The sequence below is a fragment of the Coturnix japonica genome, chromosome 5 (genome assembly GCF_001577835.2).
Source record: "Coturnix japonica isolate 7356 chromosome 5, Coturnix japonica 2.1, whole genome shotgun sequence".
Lineage (NCBI taxonomy): Eukaryota > Metazoa > Chordata > Aves > Galliformes > Phasianidae > Coturnix > Coturnix japonica.
This window is the reverse complement of record NC_029520.1, coordinates 52,861,909-52,882,289: the sequence shown is the minus strand read 5'-3', so window position 1 is coordinate 52,882,289 and position 20,381 is coordinate 52,861,909. Positions and strand designations below refer to the sequence as shown.

The 20,381-nt window shown below is 50.7% G+C and overlaps 1 protein-coding gene across 4 annotated transcripts in view; it reads left to right on the top strand.

Moving 5' to 3' along the window:
* The window catches only part of FERMT2 (fermitin family member 2), a 35,316-nt gene extending 15,793 nt beyond the window's left edge, over positions 1 to 19,523 (top strand). Inside the window, exons 4-17 of one of the 4 annotated variants that reach the window (XM_015865947.2) lie at positions 4,388 to 4,522; positions 8,170 to 8,202; positions 8,617 to 8,842; positions 8,927 to 9,029; positions 9,352 to 9,459; positions 10,376 to 10,510; positions 11,542 to 11,591; positions 12,681 to 12,805; positions 13,736 to 13,842; positions 14,021 to 14,242; positions 16,246 to 16,266; positions 16,749 to 16,873; positions 17,036 to 17,177; positions 18,195 to 19,523. In XM_015865947.2, coding sequence (XP_015721433.1) covers positions 4,388 to 4,522; positions 8,170 to 8,202; positions 8,617 to 8,842; positions 8,927 to 9,029; positions 9,352 to 9,459; positions 10,376 to 10,510; positions 11,542 to 11,591; positions 12,681 to 12,805; positions 13,736 to 13,842; positions 14,021 to 14,242; positions 16,246 to 16,266; positions 16,749 to 16,873; positions 17,036 to 17,177; positions 18,195 to 18,368 — 1,706 coding nt within the window. In that variant the 3' untranslated portion in view covers positions 18,369 to 19,523. The remainder of the gene's footprint in view (positions 1 to 4,387; positions 4,523 to 8,169; positions 8,203 to 8,616; positions 8,843 to 8,926; positions 9,030 to 9,351; positions 9,460 to 10,375; positions 10,511 to 11,541; positions 11,592 to 12,680; positions 12,806 to 13,735; positions 13,843 to 14,020; positions 14,243 to 16,245; positions 16,267 to 16,748; positions 16,874 to 17,035; positions 17,178 to 18,194) is intronic. The other 3 variants (XM_015865949.2, XM_015865948.2, XM_015865950.2) reach the window with 3 other exon arrangements.
* The last annotated feature ends 858 nt before the right edge of the window (positions 19,524 to 20,381 follow it).

Sequence of the window (20,381 nt, the reverse complement as noted above, 5' to 3'; positions counted from 1 at the left end):
CAGCCCAGCTCTATGCCTGCTCCAGGATTGTTCTCTCCTTATGGCCCGATGCAGAGGCTCTAAGTGGATTTATTCTCTTGTTTGTGGTGCTTAATCGAATGAGTTTAATTTGACTTCAGCAACTTCAGGGAAAGGCTCAGAGTGCTGTCTGGGCTCCAGAATGCATCCGGATAACTGGAGGCTGGGGATTTCATCCCACTCATGGAAAAACATTCAGTGTTTGGCTCCTCCCGTCCCTCCCTTTTTATTCGCCTTACACTAACGCTGGGTTCCATCAGTGCTGTCTCCTTCCTCTTCCTTGTGGGCACCTCCAGCCCAGTGCCACCTGGTTTTGGCTCTGGGCACCACTCAGCATCAATAATTTTGCACATGACAGCAAGTTGTTAGGAAGTGCTGATCTGCCTTAGGGTAAACAGGCCCCACAGAGAGACCAGGACAGGCTGATCAATAGGCTGGGGCCAATGGGATGAGGTTCAACATGACAAAGAGCCGAGTTGTGCACTTGGCTGTTGGAGTCCCCATCCCTGGAGGTTCTCCAGAGCATTGGAGATGTGGCACTGAGGGATGTGGGCAGTGGGCATGGTGGGCTGGGGCTGGGCTTGGGGATCTTGGAGGCCTTTTCCAATGTGATCCTGTAATTCCCTGATCAGGGCTGCCAAGCACACCATTTTCAGGTGGTTTTGCAGATCTCTGCTCCAGCAGCACTTTATTCATCCAGCTCTCATTTAGGAATTTAGGAAGGCAGAGCCCGTGCCAGGGTGAGCCCTGGTTTTGCTCTGCAGCCCATCAGGTGGTTCACAGGATGTCCTGACCGACCTGCTGGCTCACAGCTGTAACGCAGAGCTTGGCTTTGGCCCAGATAAATATTTAAGCAGCCGGGCAGCTGAAGAACCCATAATAAAATGTTCTGAATGTGCTATGGGTGAGGAGCTGCCCCGCCATCAGATGCTGCAGCACGGCGGTACAGCTGCACTCTTATCTGCAGGCGTTCCCAGCGCTATGTGCTGCTTTTTATTTTTTTATTGCCTTGGGTTTGTTTTGCAGAGCTTTATCTTGCATGAGTTAAAGATAAGGGTAATACCTGGTTCTGTCAACTTACGGCGTCAGACAGAATTTGCTGATTCCCTCCTAAAAAATGTGGTATGAAATTTGAAGTGGGACAGATGTGGGTTTGGAGGTCTCGTTTCTCTAGGAACCATCATGTTGGAGTGCAAAGGCTGTAATTTTAATGAGTCATTGGTTCGGGGCACTGGTTATCCAGTGCAGAAATATCCCACTTCAAAACACATTTCCTAGCTGAGGGCAACTGGATGAGCATTAAAGAGAGGATTTCCCCTAAATGTTGTGTGTGCTGCAAAGGAAAATGATGGAGTTTTCGGTGTTTCAGGAGCAAGGCTAAGCAGCTGTATGGATTTGTGGGCAGCCAGAAATGGGGTGAAAAAGGGAACGGTAACTTCTTTGGAGGGTTTGATCTCTTGGCATATCAGAACTGGATACTGGATGTGTTGCAGTGGGCAGCACTGGTGGTAGGAGGGTGGCTGGAGTACAGGATCTCAGAGGTCTTTTCCAACCCTAACAATTGTGTGATTCAAAGTAGTGTGATTTCCCATCATTTTAAATCATGGGGCAGTTGTTGTACCCTGAGACAGCGCTTCCACTGGGTGATGCTGCCTTGGATGGAGGCAAAGGAGCAAATTCCTTCCATGCCAAAACCTGTGGGTTTTGCTCCTGCCTCTGTTTTCCCACGGCTTCAATGCACCTTGGTGTTAAAGATGCAGCAGCTGCATGGTTTGCTTGATGGATCTAGCCCAGATGTGGTGTACATTTGGTATTTTACAGCCGTCAGAGTGGCTATTTTCCTTCAGAGCCAGTTTTCCAGGAGCAGTCAGTGCTGTCCTGCAGGGAAGCAGGATTTCATACCAGCTCTGCTGCTGATCAATAGAGATCAATGATCAATGAGATCAATGGGCACAGCTGGGCCAGGTGGGCCATACATGGGCTGGAGCAGAAAGGAGAGACTCCGCGGGATGGAAAGGCCAAGAGTTTGCTTCAGCACAGCACAGACATGGAGGGGCAGCCCATAGGCAGCACCCAGCAGGATGGGCCTCTTCCAGCCGCGCCGCAGAGGGAATAGCCGAGATCTCACACGCTTGCACAATGTGTAGAAATTGAAATGCTAAATGGATCGTGATCATTTACAGTAATTTCGAGCAGACATTGCCAGTGCCATCTGTCTTGTGTGTACAGACGAGGAGTCTCTCTTTAAGCAAACACGTCCCGATGGATGGTAACAAAAGCAGAAATTGGAGAGCAAACATTGTCCCTCTCGGAGGTCAGCACTGCAGCTCTGCGGGACCGTCAGCGGGAGCCGAAATGGGGGGAGCCGAGGACAGGGTTTGCTTGGCTTTGGGGCTGGAGTCCCCATTTGGGGAGGTGTTTTGCCCCAGAGGAGCGTCTCCAGCAGACGGCTTTCTGCAGGCACGGCGTGACCTGCCCAGCAGCACGGACCTTCCCGTTGGATTTCCAGTTTTTCACACTGCTTTAAAGACAGATCTCCTGCTTTTATGGCCAGAAAACGGGCTGGCGCCCTGAGCAGCTCCCTGTGCTGCTTTCCAGCTAACTGGAGCACCACCATCTGCAAGCCCTTACAGCCTGGACAGTCTCTGCTTTAGCTACAGTAACTAAACACTGCGTTTGCCAAGCCTGTCTCTATTCAAAACACGCTCGAGGAGCCTTTGTAAACTTATTAATCATAAGCAGTGTCAGGCGTTTCTTTCCGCCAATAGTTTACTGAAAGATTGAGAAGCACGACCAGAAAAATGCTCAGAGTTGCTTTTCTTCTCTTTTTTCTTTTCCTTTGGCTGTGGGGCTGGAGCTGCAGAGCTTGCTCACTACCTGCGTGCTGCACACTTACAGCAAGCTTCACTTTTGTTTTCCCCACCACAGCCCTGTTGCCTGCAGTTGGCTTTGGTAGGGCTGTGAGATGACGGCATGTCCAGCAGCTGGCTGTTGGGGTGAAACTTGGGATTTATCTCTGGAAAACGTGCCCAGCCACAGAGGGGCTCTTGCATGCCAAGGATGCTCCGCTGTGCCTCGTGGCGGTGCGCGGCTTTGAAGCAGCTGCCGAAAACTCACAGCATCCTTTGTAATCCGAAGAGAGCGGCACGAACAACTGAGGAACTATAAAAAGTTGCTTTGAAATCAGATGGTCAAGTGTTGGGCCGTCTCCAGCAGATTGCTTTCAGGAGCTGAGCTTGGCCTGCAGCCCTTCTCTTGGCCTCTTTGAATGGTTTCAGCTGAGCGGCAGCATCAGTTGCTAATGCACCATAAATAAACAGCTGAGTATAAACCTTGCTAGCGAAATACCAGGGGAACTCCTCATTTTAGGCACTGCTGTGAGTCGTCCTGTGCTCGTGACCTTAGTTATCCCAGCAGATTTTTTCTTAATGAGATAAGCTGGAGGCGAGAGGAGTGAATCAGAAGAGCCGCCTGTGTTCCCGCGTTGGGTGTTTGTTGGGAGGAATGGTTGAAGCATTGAGTGGTGGTGAAACAAGCTGGGGGTGGATGCAGGGATGGAGCTCGGTGCCATGGGTAGTGTTTGTGTCGTAAGAATGAATCAGGTGCACTTTAACTAATTAAAGCTGTGCCAGCGGATGGTTTGGGGGTGGGAGACCCATAGAGCGGGAGATTCTGGCCATAGTATGGAAGGCTAAAGGCCAGATTGGATGGTGCTTGGTTTAGTGGTTGGCAACCAGCCTGTGGTAGGGGTGTTGAAACTGCATGGTCTTCCAGGTCCCTTCCAACCAACCATTCTGTGATTCTATGGGTAATGCAGAGGTGCTGTGTTAAGGTTTGCTGGGTGGGCATCCACCCCTGGATGTCACCAAGGATTGCATCTCCACAGCCCAGCTGTGGCTGGAAGCAGAGGTTGTTGTCCATGTCATTAATACTGGTCCCAGTATGAACCCCTGGGGGACACCACTCCTCACCAGCCCCCACCTATTTGCACTGTGCATAGGGAGTGCAGTGTTTGGCTCTAATGCTGTGTTACCTCTCCAACCACAGGAAAGGTGTTTGTTCCAGACGGGTTTGGTCTTAACTTCATTTTTAGCCACTGTAAAACAGAAAAATCAGCCAGTGTATTTTGAGTAACTGGACGTGGTTCCTTAAGGAAGGATTTTCTCTTTTTTTCCCTCATTTTTTTCATCTTGCCTTTGTTAAAGTGGTCCATTATTGCCCAGGGAGTAGTGGGGTCACTGGAGGTGTCTTAGAGCCATGGAGATGTGGCACTGATGTGGGCAGTGGGCATGGTGGGGCAGGCTGGGGCTGGGCTTGGGGATCTCAGAGGTCTTTTCCAGCCCTAATGGTTGTACCATTTTCTCCCCAGACATCAGGCATCCAGAGGAGCTTTCTCTTCTGAGGAAACCCAGAGATCCGTCAAAGAAAAAAAAGAAGAAACTGGATGACCAATGTGACGACGATGCCTTCGAGCTGGAGGGCCCACTGATCACACCAGGGTCGGGTGAGCCCAAGCGCACTTTGCAGGGATGCGCCTACAGGGAGCATGGATGAAGAGGCAGTTAGATAATAAAATGGGAGCGTATGTAAGGAAAAATGTGTAGTGGTATTGATCTGACCTTACTCCATAAGGTCTGTGCAAGAAATGGGCCCCATGTGATTCCCATGAGCTCCCTGCACTGGTGAGTGGTCACGCCAGCACAGATCAGCGCCTGGGGCTGAGGTGTGTAGGGAAGCAGAACAAGACCAGGCTTTATAAAATAAGAAAAGAAACCAAGCGTGACCACATGAACACACAGATTGTGTTACTGAGATGTTTTCTTTCCCTATTAAGAAAGAAGCGAAATGAAGAATCATTCCTAACTTCACATTCCAGGTGTGTTTTTGGCAGCACCTCTGCTCTAAACCTTATTTATAGCCCAGCAGAAGCAGCCCTGTTATTAATTGTGTTAGTGCTCCCTTGTGCAAAGGGTGTAGTGTTGGATTGGAATGGTACAGAGCTCTCGTGGGGGTTGTTGCTGCTGTGGGATTTTGCCAGCCTGTCTCACAGAGCACCGCTAACGAAGCAGCACCGCTAACGGAGCAGCACCGCTTGCCACAAGCAGCAAATCGATGCGGGGTGTTTGCAAGCAGAGGGTTGTGCTGGCACTGCTCCACAGCCAGGGCTGGGATGAGGGAGGCTGTGAGTGGGAGCACTTAACCCTAATGGAGTCACAGACACAGCCGTGGTTCTACATGCCTGCAGGCAGGCGAGACGTGGCTGGCAGCCAGCAATCTGGGTTTGAAATCCTGCACGAGAGGGATGCAGGGCGGCTGTCTGTGAGAACCCAGCGCCTCGGGGTTCAGTCAATTGGTATTAATTGCCTTTGAATTAAGCGAGGTGAGAGTGAAGGTCCCAGCAGTGTGGTCACTGCTGGCAGTGCTCACCTCTGCAAGCAGGGTTGGCATCTCTACCTGGGTAAGGGCAGTGTGGACCAGCTTTGCACCCAAGGAGAAACGCTGCTTTCTTTCCCCTCTGTTGTCACTCATTCTTTTCTAAATCACTGAAAAATCCTTCTGGATGTTTCCACTCCCATCTGGAGGAGCTCTCCCTGCGTCTTTCTAGGCTCCAGCCAACGCTCGTTGTCATTTGGCACTTCCATCAGGAGAGGCACTAGGCAGCCTTTCTGACAGGCAGCGTTTGCAGGGAGCATCTCTGTTAGATTAATTCCAAGCCCTTGGCCCGCCTTGTGGGAAACGTACGCAGAAGACACATTTTAATTTAAATTATTTATTACTCTTGCAGTGAATCACTTCAAACTGTCTGCTCAGTTGTTCTTTCTCGTACTGCATCTGTGAACGTAAGGATTTTTGCTGCAGGTTTGGTTGCTGCAGTGACCTGCGATATTTAGGTCCCATTCATTCAACATTGTCTTCTTAATCTGAATAACCTCTTGTCGGTGTTGTTCCAACATCTGTTTGTGCTCTGGATGCTCATCTAAAATGAGTCGGCACTTCATGATCAGCTTATTTCAGTGCACGTAGATTCAAGTTTTGTCACTGAAGATGTCTGGCAGCAAAGCCTGATTAAACCTCGGCAGACTCGCAGTAAGCCTTGCCCAGCAGTCTCCATTGAATCATAGAGTCATTCAGGTTGGAAAAGACCTCTAAGATACCAGCGCCAACCCGTCCCCACTGTGCCCATGAAGCCACGTCCCTCAGCACTGCATCTGAAGTCCTGTATTCACTTACAAAGTGAGGAGTGCTGGGAGCATCCTGGAGGCTTTCTTGTTTTCATTCCCCCTTCCCTTACTATCAAGCAGTTTGCAATTGCAGTTCTAAAGTATTCAGGTTTCCTTGCCGAGGCACTGGCTGTGTTTGTGACCAGCCTAAAGCACCGAGGCCAATTTCTGCGGCAATCCCATCAAAACGGCATGAGTTTGGCTTACTGATGTCAGCTGTCTTGTTTTCCACAGAGGGGTCAATCAGACACCCTGTCATTCCAGATCAGATTGCTGTGGACCAGATCTGTGCATCATTCCATTCTGTCCTAAAATTGGGAAAACCCAATGGCATCCTGCATTGTTCCAACGCGCCTGGAATAATCCTCCAGTATTCTCTGAAATGTTGTGACACTCTTCAAAATGGCTGGAGATACAGAAGATATTTCACCTAGCTGGAGGCAGGTTCCCAAAATGCAGACTCATACCCGTGTGTGATCATTCACATCTTCGCCATGCGATGGATTCGGACCATCCCCGTGGCTCAGCCTTCTGTAGTTTCTTGTGCAGTCCTAGAACTGTAGAGTCACCACGGTTGGAACAGACCTCCAAGATCATCCAGTCCAACCATCTGCCTACCACCAACACTTCCCCATTAAGCCACGTCCCTTTGTGCAATGTTTGTACGTTTTTTGTGCGCCTCCAGGCACGGTGACTCCACCACCTCCCAGGGACCCTCAGGGAGGCAGTGTTTATAAGGTAGATTTGGAGTGCATTGAATTGCACATCTGAGCAAACCAGAATGTTAAATAGGATTCCATAAGGAGATGGCTCTTTTCCAAAAAGCCACATATTGGTCCTCCTGAGTCGGGCACACATTTATTCCCATCAAACCGTGTTGAGCTCATTGCCTGGTCTTACATAAGCAGTGGAGTCACTGACATTGGGACGTACTCAATGAACATCCATTACGCTCAAAATATGGATTTTGTACTCTTAGCATAAAAATCAATGCTCCTTTGAGATCAATGGGGACGATTTAGCTCTCAGCTATTTTGGGGTATGAGATGCCAAGTCAGGTCAGCTTTCTTCTCTAGGTAATTTGTAATTTTAAAAGGTTTTTTTTTCCCCAACATGGAGCTGTACGAGCTGCAGAACTTCAAAGTGCCTGGGAGTAATGCATGCTTGGGGACTGGTTTTGCACCAAATAGCAACACTCGCTCGGCGTATTAATATCAAATTGGCCACATAAGCAAGCTTCTCTGCCTATGAAATGCCACATTTCAGTGCCTGGCCATTTCTTGTAACACGAGCAAAAAGAGCTGGAGTCACTGCCGGGTCAGCTGGCACTGCTGCAAACACTCAGAAAACCCAGAGCTTTTGGTGCAAGTTGTGTACCAAGAGAGCTCCTAGGTGGCTTTGCAGGCATCTGACGTGTCGGTAGAAAACAAGTGTGCAGGGTGCTGTGCGTGGGGCGGCACGGGAGCACGCATCTCACGGCCGCATCGCTGGAGGAGCCTCCCCTGCAGTAAATCAGGGTGAAAACACAGCGGTTTCGGGTCTGTGTTGAGCAGTGGTGATTGCCAAAAACGTGGGGTCATCTGGGCTGAAAATTGACCTTCGAGATCACCGAGTCTAACCGCTGACCTGAGTGATCGCAGCAGTGGTGTGCAGGAAACTCAGAGAATCCTCATCTTGAGTAGTTCGGCGTCACCCCCGGTTTGGCAAACACCTGAAACCTGAAACGCCTTCCCTGATTTTAAGTGCAATCAGTGTGACGAGGGGAGTCTCAGCCAGAGGCCAGCTCCGCACTGGGGTCGGGTGGCTCAGCCTCACATGTGCTGCTCAGCCCTCTTAACCCACATTTGCATTTCCAGCTCTTCTCCTTCCCTGCCGTCCCGGTGACTTTCTCTCGCCTTCTCACTTCCCTCCTTTCTTTCCCTCTCCATAGGCACCGATATTCTTTACATCGGCCCCGTCAAAGGTGAGCTCCACCTCCTTAGGACTTTTGTGCTCTGCCTCTGGTCTCTCTGGCCGTGCCCTTAGTTTATTTTCCTGCTCCTCTAAACTTTGACTTCCAAAATCTTTAAGCTCCAGGTAACACCGGTAAGTGGGGGGTGGTGGCCCAGGGAGACCCGTGGGTTTTCCCACGGATTCGGCTTGGGAATGGCTTTTCCATCAGTTTTGCTCTCGGAGAAGAAAGAGAGAGAGAGAGGTTGGGGCAGCTTGTCATGGGAGAACAAGCAGCGCAGTGTTTTCCGACTGCGGAACAAAGTGGTAAAAAAGAAAAAGGGAAGGTTTGACATCCGCTGGCTTCGGTTCTGTGTCTGAATTGGCTTTGTGCGGAGCGGGGCTTGGCCGCAAGCTCACAACCGGCCTTTCTTCCTCTCGCTGGTAGGAAACATCTATTCCAGCCCAGGACTGTACAGCAAAACCATGACGCCGACGTACGACGCGCACGACGGCAGCCCCTTGTCCCCCACGTCCGCATGGTTTGGGGACAGCGCCTTATCAGAGGGCAACCCAGGCATCCTGGCCGTCAGCCAGCCCGTCACCTCCCCCGAGTCCCTAGCAAAAATGTACAGGCCGCAGGCGCTCCTCGACAAAGCCAAAATCAACCAAGGGTGAGCCCACCATTTGTTTGTCTTCCCTCGTCGCGATGGCGCAGGAGCTCTCTGTGTGTGCTACCCCTTGCTGATGATTTGCAGGTGGTTGGATTCGTCCCGATCCCTCATGGAGCAGGAGGTGAAGGAAAACGAGGCTTTGCTGCTCCGGTTCAAGTACTACAGCTTTTTTGACCTGAATCCAAAGGTAAGGAGTTCATTTCTTGGCTTGCATCTCGTGGGCAAACAGTTTGGGTGAAGGAAGCCCGTGTCTCCAGAACACATTTGTGGTGGTAAATACTCTACAGCTTTGCAAATTAGTGCATGCATCAAGGGCAGGTGTGCAGGCTGCTGTGCTGAAGGCACTGCAGGGACTGCCTTGTGGCTGTGAGCATTGTCCATCCCGGGCTGAAGGGAGCGTTGAGGAGGGGTGATCAGACAGTAGAGTGTTGTGCCCAGAGCGAGGGAGATAGTGGTTCTCACTCCAGCACATCTCTCATGGGCTGCTGCACCATTTCCCTCTTGCACAGTACGACGCCATCAGGATCAACCAGCTGTACGAGCAGTCCAAGTGGGCCATCCTGCTGGAGGAGATCGAGTGCACGGAGGAGGAGATGATGATGTTTGCGGCGCTGCAGGTAGGACATGGCCCCAGACACTCAGATCGGTCAAACTTCATTTTGTGGCTCTTGGAGGCTGCTCTGTGGGTGGATTGCTTGGGATTCCCTTGCTGGAAGGAGTCAGAGCTTCCTGTCTCCTATCTCACACATTGGGCAGTTAGCTTGTTGGCTGACTGTTATTCCTTATGAAGAGGAACATAGCCTTCTTTTTCCAAACACGTTCATGTCTGCATGGACTTGTTGCTTAGCCCTGTTTGACAAACCCCGGTGCAAGGACAGCAGGTTCCCGAGCTGCACATTGCTGGCACGCTGCCCCCCAAACAGCTGGTGGTTATCTGTGGGTTTCCTGGAACAACGTATTTATCTGCTTTATGAAGTCCTTGGTGTGATTTGGCATAAATACTACACCTGCTATTGACTTCTGTGGGACGGACGGCGGGCCATTTCCTACGTGTGGTCTGGCGCTCCTCATTGCTGGAGGATGCAGAAACATCCCCAGAGGGAGCCCAAGTCTGCTCTTAGTGCCCCTCCCAGGAAGAAAAGAGTGAAAACAAAAATATAAGGATTCAGCTGAACTCTGCAAGCAGCCCACACTATGCTGTGCTTAGACCTTGGATTGAGATTTAACTGAATGTTTGTAAAAGCAACACGAGACTAGAGTGGTATTGGATGCCCCATCCCTGCAGGCATTCAAGGCCAGGCTGGATGTGGCTCTGGGCAGCCTGGGCTGCTGGTTGGTGACCCTGCACACAGCAGGGGGTTGGGGCATTTGCAACCCAGGCCATTCTATGATGGGAAATCCCTGTGTGTATCACAATCCTATCGCAGCAGTTGGGCCGTTGGAAGAAAATGGTGCAGTGCACGATGTGGTGGATGAGGGGAGAGCAGTGGGTGCAGGCTGCCTTTGCTCATGCAGCCATGCCTTGTTTTTCAGTACCACATCAACAAGCTGTCCATCATGTCATCAGAAAACCACCTGAACAACAGTGACAAGGATGTGGATGAGGTGGATGCTGCGCTGTCTGACTTAGAAATCACCTTGGAAGGTGGCAAAACGTCAACGATTCTGGTAAGGGCTGTGGGCACGGGGCTGTACACATCCCCTCCTCATCTTTTGCAAGCAGGGATCATTGTTCCGAGCATCCAATCTACCTTATTTCCTTCCTCTCCCTTTTATTTCCTGTTGCCCGCAGCCCAGTGGAGCAGCTCATTTGAGCATGATGATCCTAGTGGTTTCTTCCAGCCAACCTTAATGATCCTGTGGTTCTGATGCCCATAGAGCCCAATAGTAGTGTCATGTTTTGAAGTAGAACTGCCACCCTCAGCCTGCAGAGATTGGCAGGGAGAGCAGCATCACTGCGATGCAGCAGAAATAGTGGCTTCTAGTGGTTGGCGGCCCTGCACATAGTAGGGGCTTGGAACTGGATGGTCATTGTAGTCCTTTCCAACCCAGGCCATTCTATGGTTCTGTGATTGAAATAGGGCCTGGTCATCAGAGCCAAGAGGCTGTTCACAATTCCTTTGCAAAGCAGAGCTGAAGCCCAGCACTAAGGAGCAGCCCCCACCAGACAGGGGTGAAGAAGGCAATGATTCATCAAAAAAAATCCATCCCGTCCTCTATCGGTTGCTCCCAGCAGCCATTTCCAGAAGCATTCGAGTAATTGAATTTGGATAATGGGCAATTAGTGGATTGTTTGTTTAGATTCTTCATTCCCCCTCTCCCCCCCCCCCCCCCCCCCCCCCCCCCCCATGGTATCTATAAACAGCATTGCTCACTGCAGACAGAAAGTAAACTGTCCCACTGTTGGAAGCTGCTGCAGCACTGTTTGTGCTCCGTGTCATTCAAAAACCCTTTGGTTGGAGCTCCTGGGAACTGGAGATGCCCTTCAGTGTGACAGCACTCAGCAGGAATCCCATAAAAACCATAGGAAAAAAAACCATACTGCCCTCTGCTTTCCAGCCAGCACTCCCGTGCAGAAGATGCTCCTTGTGCTTCCTCCCCCCGGCTCTGGAAGGGACCGTTTGGTGGTTGGGTCTGGGTGACCTGTGAGGTCCCATCCATCCCAACTCATTCTACAGCTCTCTCCTTTTTATTTTCAGGGTGACATCACTTCCATCCCGGAGCTCGCTGACTACATTAAAGTGTTCAAGTAAGTACTGCTGGGAAGAGGTGGTAGCAATGAATAATTCATGGCCCTACTGCCTCCTGTCCAGTTCTTCCCCTCCCGACTCCATGTCTTACCATGCATGGAAACCACAGAGCTGTTACCCTGCAGTTTGCAGCACCGGGCACCATCGCTGTTAACACAATTTGCTTTCTCCAGCACCCAGCACAGCCACTGGGTATTATTCCACGTTGTTCCCAACCATCCCATTTGATCCTGAAGTTCTTAAATGTCAACCCCAGTGCGTGTCCCTGTGCTCAGGATTTATGGGTTTTATTCATTCTGCTGCAACACAGGTGCCTGGGCTGGATATTGGCTGGTGCCTTGGCAGCTCCCAGTGTGTTCTGCAGTTCTCTGCTGCAGCACAGGTTGTGGTGAACGTTCTGGAAGCTGAACAAACCCAATGGGAGTTGACAGGATAGGTGCAGGGGCAGAAAAGTGATGGCAACAAAATAGCTCCCTAATGAGCCCCTCTGTTGTGATTGTCTCTGCTCCAACTGGGGCAGGGCTGGAGCCCACGCCATCCTTCGGGGTGGGTGGTTTTCCTCTGCAAGCAAACCACCTCACAAAAACCTTACTGTTCGCTCGGACGTGCTCGTTTGCCAATAAAATCAGGCACAGCTCTAATTGCTGACTGCCCGCCAGTTGGACTGTCACTTGTCAGGGAGGGAGGAGGTGTTGCCGGTTCCCTCCGCTCAGTTGGTGCAATCATTGAGAGTTGCAGGTTGGATAAAACTCCATTAAGGCACCAGAGGACAGTTCAGGTGCTGGGCACCCCACTGCTGCTGCCTGCACATTGTTGCCAACCCAACTTCTGCATCTCCTTCATAGCTTTAGTGCTGCAGTGGCACAGCTGCCCAGCAGTGCTGGGCTCACCATCCCTGGAGGTGCTCCAGAGCCGTGGGGATGTGGCACTGAGGGATGTGGGCAGTGGGCACAGAAGGGTGGGTTGAACTTGGTGATCTTTTCTAGCCCTAACGATTCTGTGATTGCACGCAGTCATTTTGCAGCCCAATTTGCACCTCACCACCTGGTTAGCCCCGTGTTTGTAATGTCCCTCATCCTGTCTGACAGGCCTAAGAAGCTGACCCTGAAAGGTTACAAGCCATACTGGTGCACGTTCAAAGATACCTCTATCTCCTGCTACAAAAGCAAAGAGGAAGCCAATGGGACTCCTGCCCACCAGATGAACTTGAGAGGTAGGAGCAGCATTCACAAACTTGTGTGGTATTCCAGTGATCATCTGCCACTGCAACACCTGGCTTTTCCACCTGTGTTCCTAGCACGCCATCCTGGGTGTGGATAAATGTGTGTAAAGGAGAAAAAGGCTGGGCTGGTAGCATGGTGTGTGCTGAGATGTCTACCACATGGCCCACGACCCCATTAGGTGCTGCCAGCTCCCCAGTAGCGTATCTGTTTGCCACTCACCCCTCAGGCTGACCCATTGTTTGGCTGCAGAGCGAAGCCACGCAGGTTCTTGCAATCCTAAGGAGCCTGGAGGAGAGAAGGCTCCAAGGAGACCTCACTGCAGCCAGGCTGGATGGGGCCCTGGGCAGCCCGATCTGGTGGGGGGTGGACAGCCCATGGCAGGGCGTGGAACTGGATGGGCTTTAAGGTCCCTCCCAACCCAGATGTTCCATGATTATGGGATGCTGTGATTCTGTGACCTTGGCCATCGCCATTCACCACCCCATGTTGGCACGGTGGCTCGTAGCACTTCTTGAACACCCAAAGTGGGATGCTCATAGCACTAGACATTGCAGTGCACCCACACAGAATAGCATGTGGGTGTTCAGGTCATGGCCAGCCACATTTTCCTGCACTGCCATGATAACTTGGGATTCAAGTGGTGTTTACCATTGGATCAGCTCTCAAGGCCGAGGTGTGGGAGGTGAGTCCTGGGGAAACCTGTTAGCTTCAGCCTCTGCTTTTGGGCCAGGTCTTCCATTTTCCTTGCACTGGGAAGAGGAGCTGTGTGCCACAGGCTGTGTCCCTGTCATGCTGTCCCATTGGAGATGCACTGTGAGATCTGTGATTTGGCAGCACCTTGCTGGAGTGCTTTGCATTTTCTTGTCCGTTCCTTGTCTTCTCCTTGTCAGTGTCCTTCTGAACAATGGCTCTCGTTGCAGGATGTGAAGTCACCCCTGACGTGAACATCTCCGGTCAGAAGTTTAACATCAAGCTTCTGATCCCCGTTGCAGAGGGAATGAATGAAATCTGGCTGCGCTGTGACAATGTAAGTCTGTCACCTCACCCATGTGGGTGACAACACCCATCTCCTCTGCTCGGGTCCATCCCGTGCCCACCGCCTGGTTTCTGTCCAGCTGTGCATGCAGGAGGGCTGCTGGGTGGTTCATTGTGGTGGGCTGGTACCCTGTGCCCAGCTGACAGGCCGTGGTCTCACTGTGCCATAGGAGAGGCAGTACGCCAGCTGGATGGCCGCCTGCCGCCTCGCCTCCAAGGGCAAGACGATGGCGGACAGCTCGTACAGCATGGAGGTGCAGAACATCCTCTCCTTCCTGAAGATGCAACACCTCAACCCGGACCCGCAGCTGATCCCGGAGCAGATCACAACAGACATCAACCCCGAGTGCCTGGTGTCCCCGCGCTACCTGAAGAAGTACAAGAACAAGCAGGTAGGGCCGGCCGCGGGGCTGTGGGGTGGTGTGATGGGGTGCACCCTACTAAAACACAGCACCCACTGAGATCTGTGCGTCAGGGAATGGCACCCACCACCATAATGACACTTTGTAGGTTGAGTGCACGTCAGCAGCGGTGTCCGTCCCTCATTTGAACTGCAGCTCAGCCATGCAGGATCCCAGTGCTGGCACCAAAGCTTGCACTGAGCTGTGCAGGAGCCCTCAGGATGAGCAGAGCTGCAGTTGCTTGCAGTGCTTTGTGCAGACTTGGCTGTACTGCGGTTTGCATATTTCTCTCTTTGCTTTCCCCCTCCTTCTAAATGCCAGTCCTTGAAACATTGCTTCATTTTACATCGCCATGACTTGTGCTTGAACTCCGTGCTGCATTCAGTCCGTGCATGACAGAGCTGATCTGTTTTGTGATGGAAACAAACGCATGGCTTTCTGAAAGACGTTACACTCCGTTTCAGCAGCAGAAATAAGGAAGGCATTGCTCTGTGGCCCCTCATTGACATGAATGGCTCTGCAGCCCGAGTTCTTGGGCTGCGGCTGTGTTCGACCTCTGCAAGCCAAGAAGAAGGCTGCAACTGAGAGAAGCAGGAAAAATATAACTTTTTATTGGCACAGCACGATGATTTCCTGGCAGCGGAGTTATATTTTATATAGCCCTTATTCTTCTTCTGAATGAGCCTTTATATCCACTTGGATGGTGGAGAGGCTGCATAAATATCCAGCTTTAACATATACAGCCCCTTCCAGGCTCCGGCTCAGTAAAATGGAGGCACCTGGAAAAACAGTAGGATAGAACTGACTTAGTGTGCTGGTGTCCTTGCTGTGGAAATAACCCATCAACCACAGGGCACAGCCCCATGGGGACGGTGCGCATCAGGATGGGAGACCTGGAGACATAGGGGCAGTTCCAAAGGTGGTTTGCTGGGAAGGACAGGCAGACAGACACAGACAGACGGACAGACGGATGGATGGATGGATGGATGGATGGATGGATGGATGGATGGATGGATGGATGGATGGATGGATGGATGCAAGGAGTTTGACTGTGAGGGTCTCCTTGTGCCAGGGCACAAGGAAGAGGATATTCAAAATGGGAGTTGGCATCCAGCTATGCGAGATGATTTATGGACATGGCAGCCCCAAACTGGTTTAGGTTTGTTTTTCTCCTTGTGCTTTTGCAGCAATGTAGGGTTGGCACGTTGGGTTTGGGGAGCATCAAATCCAAAATGCAAAAGAGTGCTCGGGAGACCTCATTGCTCTCCACAGCTCCATGAAAGGAGGTGGTAGTGAGGTGGGTTCTGCCTTTACTCCCAGGTAACAGCAGTAGGATGAGAGGTGATGGTCACAAGGTGCACCAGGGGAGTTTTCAGGTTAGGTATAAGGAACCTATATATAAGGTATAAGGTATAAGGTAGAATTCTCCAAAAGAGCGGTTGGGCAGTGGCACAGCTGCCCAGCAGTGCTGGGCTCACCATCCATGGAGGTGGAGATGTGGCAGTGAGGGATGTGGGCAGTGGGCATGGTGGGGTGGGCTGGTGTTGGGGTTGGGAATCTTACTTAGAGATCTTTTCCAGCCTGAGTGATTCTGTGAGTCTATCTCCATCCCTTCTCTGCCTGCCTCAGATAAAAGCAGCTCAAGGCCTTCTCCATACAAATAAATAGAGCTGAGTTTGCACAGAGGCAGGGAGAGGAGTGGGAGAAGGGGATTCTCCAAGCAGAGCCATTCCCACAGTAGTTGGCACCAGGGTTGATCCAGTTAGCCTGTCCCTTCCCCACACTTCCCTTCACTTTGGCTGCTTTTCCACCTACAGAGCCATGCATGGGTTTGATGTTTGTTTGGTTTGTTGTTTTGGTTTTTTTTTGCTTGAACTTTGGTTTGCAGATAATTTGCACTTTTTCTTTGCTTTGTTGCCATATTTCTGATCGCTTTTTTTTTTTTTCTTTCTGCCTCCTTTTCTTTTGTTTTCTTTTCGCCTTGCCATCTACAGCCAGGCTATGTAAGAGACTTGGTAAGTGACAGCGACCATCCAGCTAAGCCGGAAAACAAACCCCACTAAAATAGTTTAGAACCCCTTTGGTTTTGAGAGCAGCGATGGAAGCACTAACACAGCCCATCCCCCCTGAGAAACTCTAGCCCTGTTTGTTTTTTTGTAATGGTCCCCGGTGATTTATGCTGCAAAAGTGGAAACCCTACACCAGAAATCTGCCCTGCTGCTTGTTCACATCCTGCGTCTGCGATGAAATGAGCCCTAGTGCCCCCTGCCTTCAGGCAGGTTGGAGCTGGATTTGCTTTGTGTGTTGGGAGATGTTAAGCAAAAGCAGCTCTGTCAGCTGGGCTCACAGTCATTGAGCAAAAAATAGAAGTACATCGTGGGGGGCAGAAATCACCATTTCTTTGCATTGCTGACCTATACTGTTCCCAATGGGGTGAGCGCGGTGCCGGGAGGGCTGCTGTGGGCCCAGTGCCTGATGCTGATGTCTCGCTGCACAGCTCACGGCGCGGATCCTGGAGGCCCACCAGAACGTGGCCCAGATGAGCCTCATCGAGGCGAAGATGCGCTTCATCCAGGCTTGGCAGTCATTGCCTGAATTCGGCATCACACACTTCATTGCCAGGTCAGTGGGCGTGTGGAGCCGGGTGAGAGCATGGGGCCATGTCGTGTAGGCTGTGTTATACTGGGATTGCTGGGACTGGGATTGGCATCCTTGGGTTGAGTTAGCTCAGCTGCTGAATATAACGTGTTACCCTATAGTTCCTAATCCCTCACTGTGCTGTAGGTTCCAGGGGGGGAAGAAGGAGGAGCTGATCGGCATCGCCTACAACCGGCTCATCCGCATGGATGCCAGCACAGGTGATGCCATCAAAACGTGGCGGTTCAGCAACATGAAGCAGTGGAACGTGAACTGGGAGATCAAAATGGTGAGTGGGCAGAGCCCAGGTGTGCGCCATGCACAGGTGTGCATCATGTCCAGATGAGCACCATGCCCAGATGTGCACACTGCAGTCTCAGTGCCATCTGATCATTATTTCACATGTATAGGCTTCTTCCCCACATTTGTTGCATGGGAAAGGCATTGCTTTCTCTTTCTCTGGGCAGCCTGGTCTGGGGGTTGGTGACCCTGCACATAGCAGAGAGTTGAAACTGGAAAAGCACTGTGAGCCTTTGCAACCCAGGCCGTTCTGTGATTCAGTAATTCTTGAGTTAACTCTTGAAATGTTAAGAGGTTTTGTTGCTCCTTCCCAAAGTGCGTACATTGGGGCTTAAGGCAGCAAGCAGCTCAGTGCCATTCACCTACTCCCACTGTGTGGAATGGGCAACAGAATGAGAAAAAGTAAACAGCCACGGGTTGACGTAAAGGTATTTTAGTAAGACAGAAAAGGAAGGGACAATAATGGTAATGGCAATAAAATATGTATCTGTATTTACAAAACAAGTGATGCACAGTGCAGTTGCTCACCACCCACTGACCGATGCCTCCATCCTTTTTGGGGATCCATATCAAAATGCATTTTCTCTGTGGCACAGCTTGGCTGCCCACTGACTAATTTGTGGATGCTTCTGTGTGGAGCGAGGAGTTGGATTCAGTGACCCCTGTGGTGTCAGTGGGATGTGTGGAGATGTGGCCCTGGGGGCATAGCTAGTGGGCATGGTGGCATGGGTTGGGTTGGGTTGGGTTGATTCAGTTGGGTTGAGTTGATCCAGTTGGGTTGGGTTGATTCAGTTGGGTTGAGTTGAGTTGGATTGAGTTGGGTTGGGTTGAGTTGGGTTGGGTTGAATTGGGTTGGGTTGGGTTGAGTTGGGTTGAATTGGGTTGGGTTGAGTTGGGTTGAGTTGAGTTGGGTTGAGTTGGGTTGGAGATCTTGGGGGTCTTTTCCAACCATGATGATGCTGTGATTCTAATCGGTGATTAAACGCTGCCCTCCCCCATGCCATAGGTGACAGTGGAGTTTGCCGACGACGTGCGGGTGTCCTTCATCTGCACAGAGGTGGATTGCAAAGTGGTGCACGAGTTCATTGGTGGTTACATCTTCCTGTCGACGCGAGCAAAGGACCAGAACGAGAGCTTGGATGAGGAGATGTTCTACAAACTGACCAGCGGCTGGGTGTGAGCCCCATGTACTGTAAGCCAAGAGGAAACCCCGTGGCCGTATTAATATTTAACTTTAAGAAGCTGTTATTTGAAATATGCTGCTTAATAAAGTAAGCTTGAAATGTATCTTTTTTTTTTTTTAAATCATGAACGTTTTTGCATTACCAGACCAGTTAATCTGTGTGCACTAATGAGCACTTCTGTTAATTTGCTATAATGAGACCGTGCCTGGGCCAGGTGATGCTGCCTGCAGCCTTACTCCAGAACATGCCTGCAGCTGGGATAGGATTTGACTTAAAGAGCCAGATTTCCAAGAGAACTCTAAGCCATCTTCTTTAAAAGCCATCCGGGGCTTAACCGATATGAAGTCTATTTATCATGTTTAATGCATGAGTGTTTTATTTCCTTTTTTTTGTTGTTGTTTTCTCATCGCATTTTTTTTTATTATTGTTATTCTGTACATTTGACCTGTTTGGAAGTTGTCCTCCCCATATGTAGAGCTCCAGTCTCCTTTCACACTACATGCACCTGGACTGCTACGGGTGCCTGATGTTGTTTTGAAGACTCGTGGCCTTAAAGATGACCTCCTGTTAGTCCGTTATAGCTTGGATTTATTTGTTAACTTTCCTTTTTTGATAACCATCTATATTGTCTTTTTTGTTTAAGTTTGTTTTCACACCGTATTGCGTTAGGACACTTTTAGTATTCACCAGCATAGTCCACTGTTCCGCCTATGATATGCAAAGGTTTTCATTACAATATGAAGTAAAGGTCTATGAAGTATAGGTTTTGTGTAACTAATGTAAAAACACAAATTTTATAAAACTGTACAGTTTTTTTAACTAGTCTCACAAGCCAGCTAGAATATTGCATAGATATCCGCCTTAACTTTAGTGTGCCTGTAAGAAAGAAGGGGATTAACCTAGGGAAAACAAAAATGCAGCCAAAAATAAAAGCCAATTTCAGCTCAGTTTTTATCTCAGTTAAGCAGGAGCTGGGCTGGGAGCCCCAACCTGGGGGCGATGGGTGCAGCTCCCATCCCACACCCGGGGCAGCGCCAGCAGCCACCGCATCTCCTGCTGCAAGGAGTTAAGCAGTGTTGTGTTCCCCCGGTCTGTGGTTTCAAGACAATGTATAAATGCATTTTATTTTAAATAAAAGTCAAATCTTTTATTTAACGGCTGCCGTCGATGAGTGTTGTGGTCGTGCTGCGCCCTGAGCCCTTCTCCCTTCCCTGCAGCTCCTGTGATGTTGGCACTGCGGGTGGTGCTGGGTGTGCTGGGCTCCATCCCTGGAGGTGCCCCAGGGGGGGCACGCGACCCATGGCAGGGTAGGCTGGAAGGTCCCTCCCCATCCAACCCCTGTGTGATTGCATGATTCAGCAGGTCTGCCCCGAGCTGAGCCCAGCCTCACATCGGTGGTTTTGGACGTCTTGGCATGAAGGCCCAGGGGAGCCGTGGTGCAGAGGCACCCAAGCACAGTTCTCACCATGACACCCATGCTGAACAGCGATGCCGGGATTTCCTGTGCTGGCACAGTGAGATCTGATTGTGGTCAGCTTTTCTGGGGCCCACAAAGGAGAAAAGCCAATCAAAAGCCACAAAGAGAAACCCATTGCGTGGGCGCCTGCAGCCCTTGGCCATGACTCAACCTCAGGCACCAGAAAGCACAGCCTGCTTTGGGGAAGTAAATCGCCACCAACTCTTTTCCATTGCTCTTCACGTGGAGGGACGGCGGGGCTGCAGAAAGTGCAGTGCAAACAAACCAAGCAGCAGAAAGGCATGAAAACGGGGATTCTCCCTACAGTGCAAAGCCACTTGTCTGAGTCAGGCATCAGCTGAGAGCCCATCAGCATCCATATGGCTTGATGAGACCAAAGTCTTTTAATTCTGTTGACTTTAGGGCAATACAAATGAATGACATGAAGTCACATCAGTGGGGCTGTGCTTGGAACTTACCAGTGGTGGAAATGGGGAAGAGATTAGATGGAAATGGATGGGGATGGGGATGGGGATGGGGATGGGGATGGGGA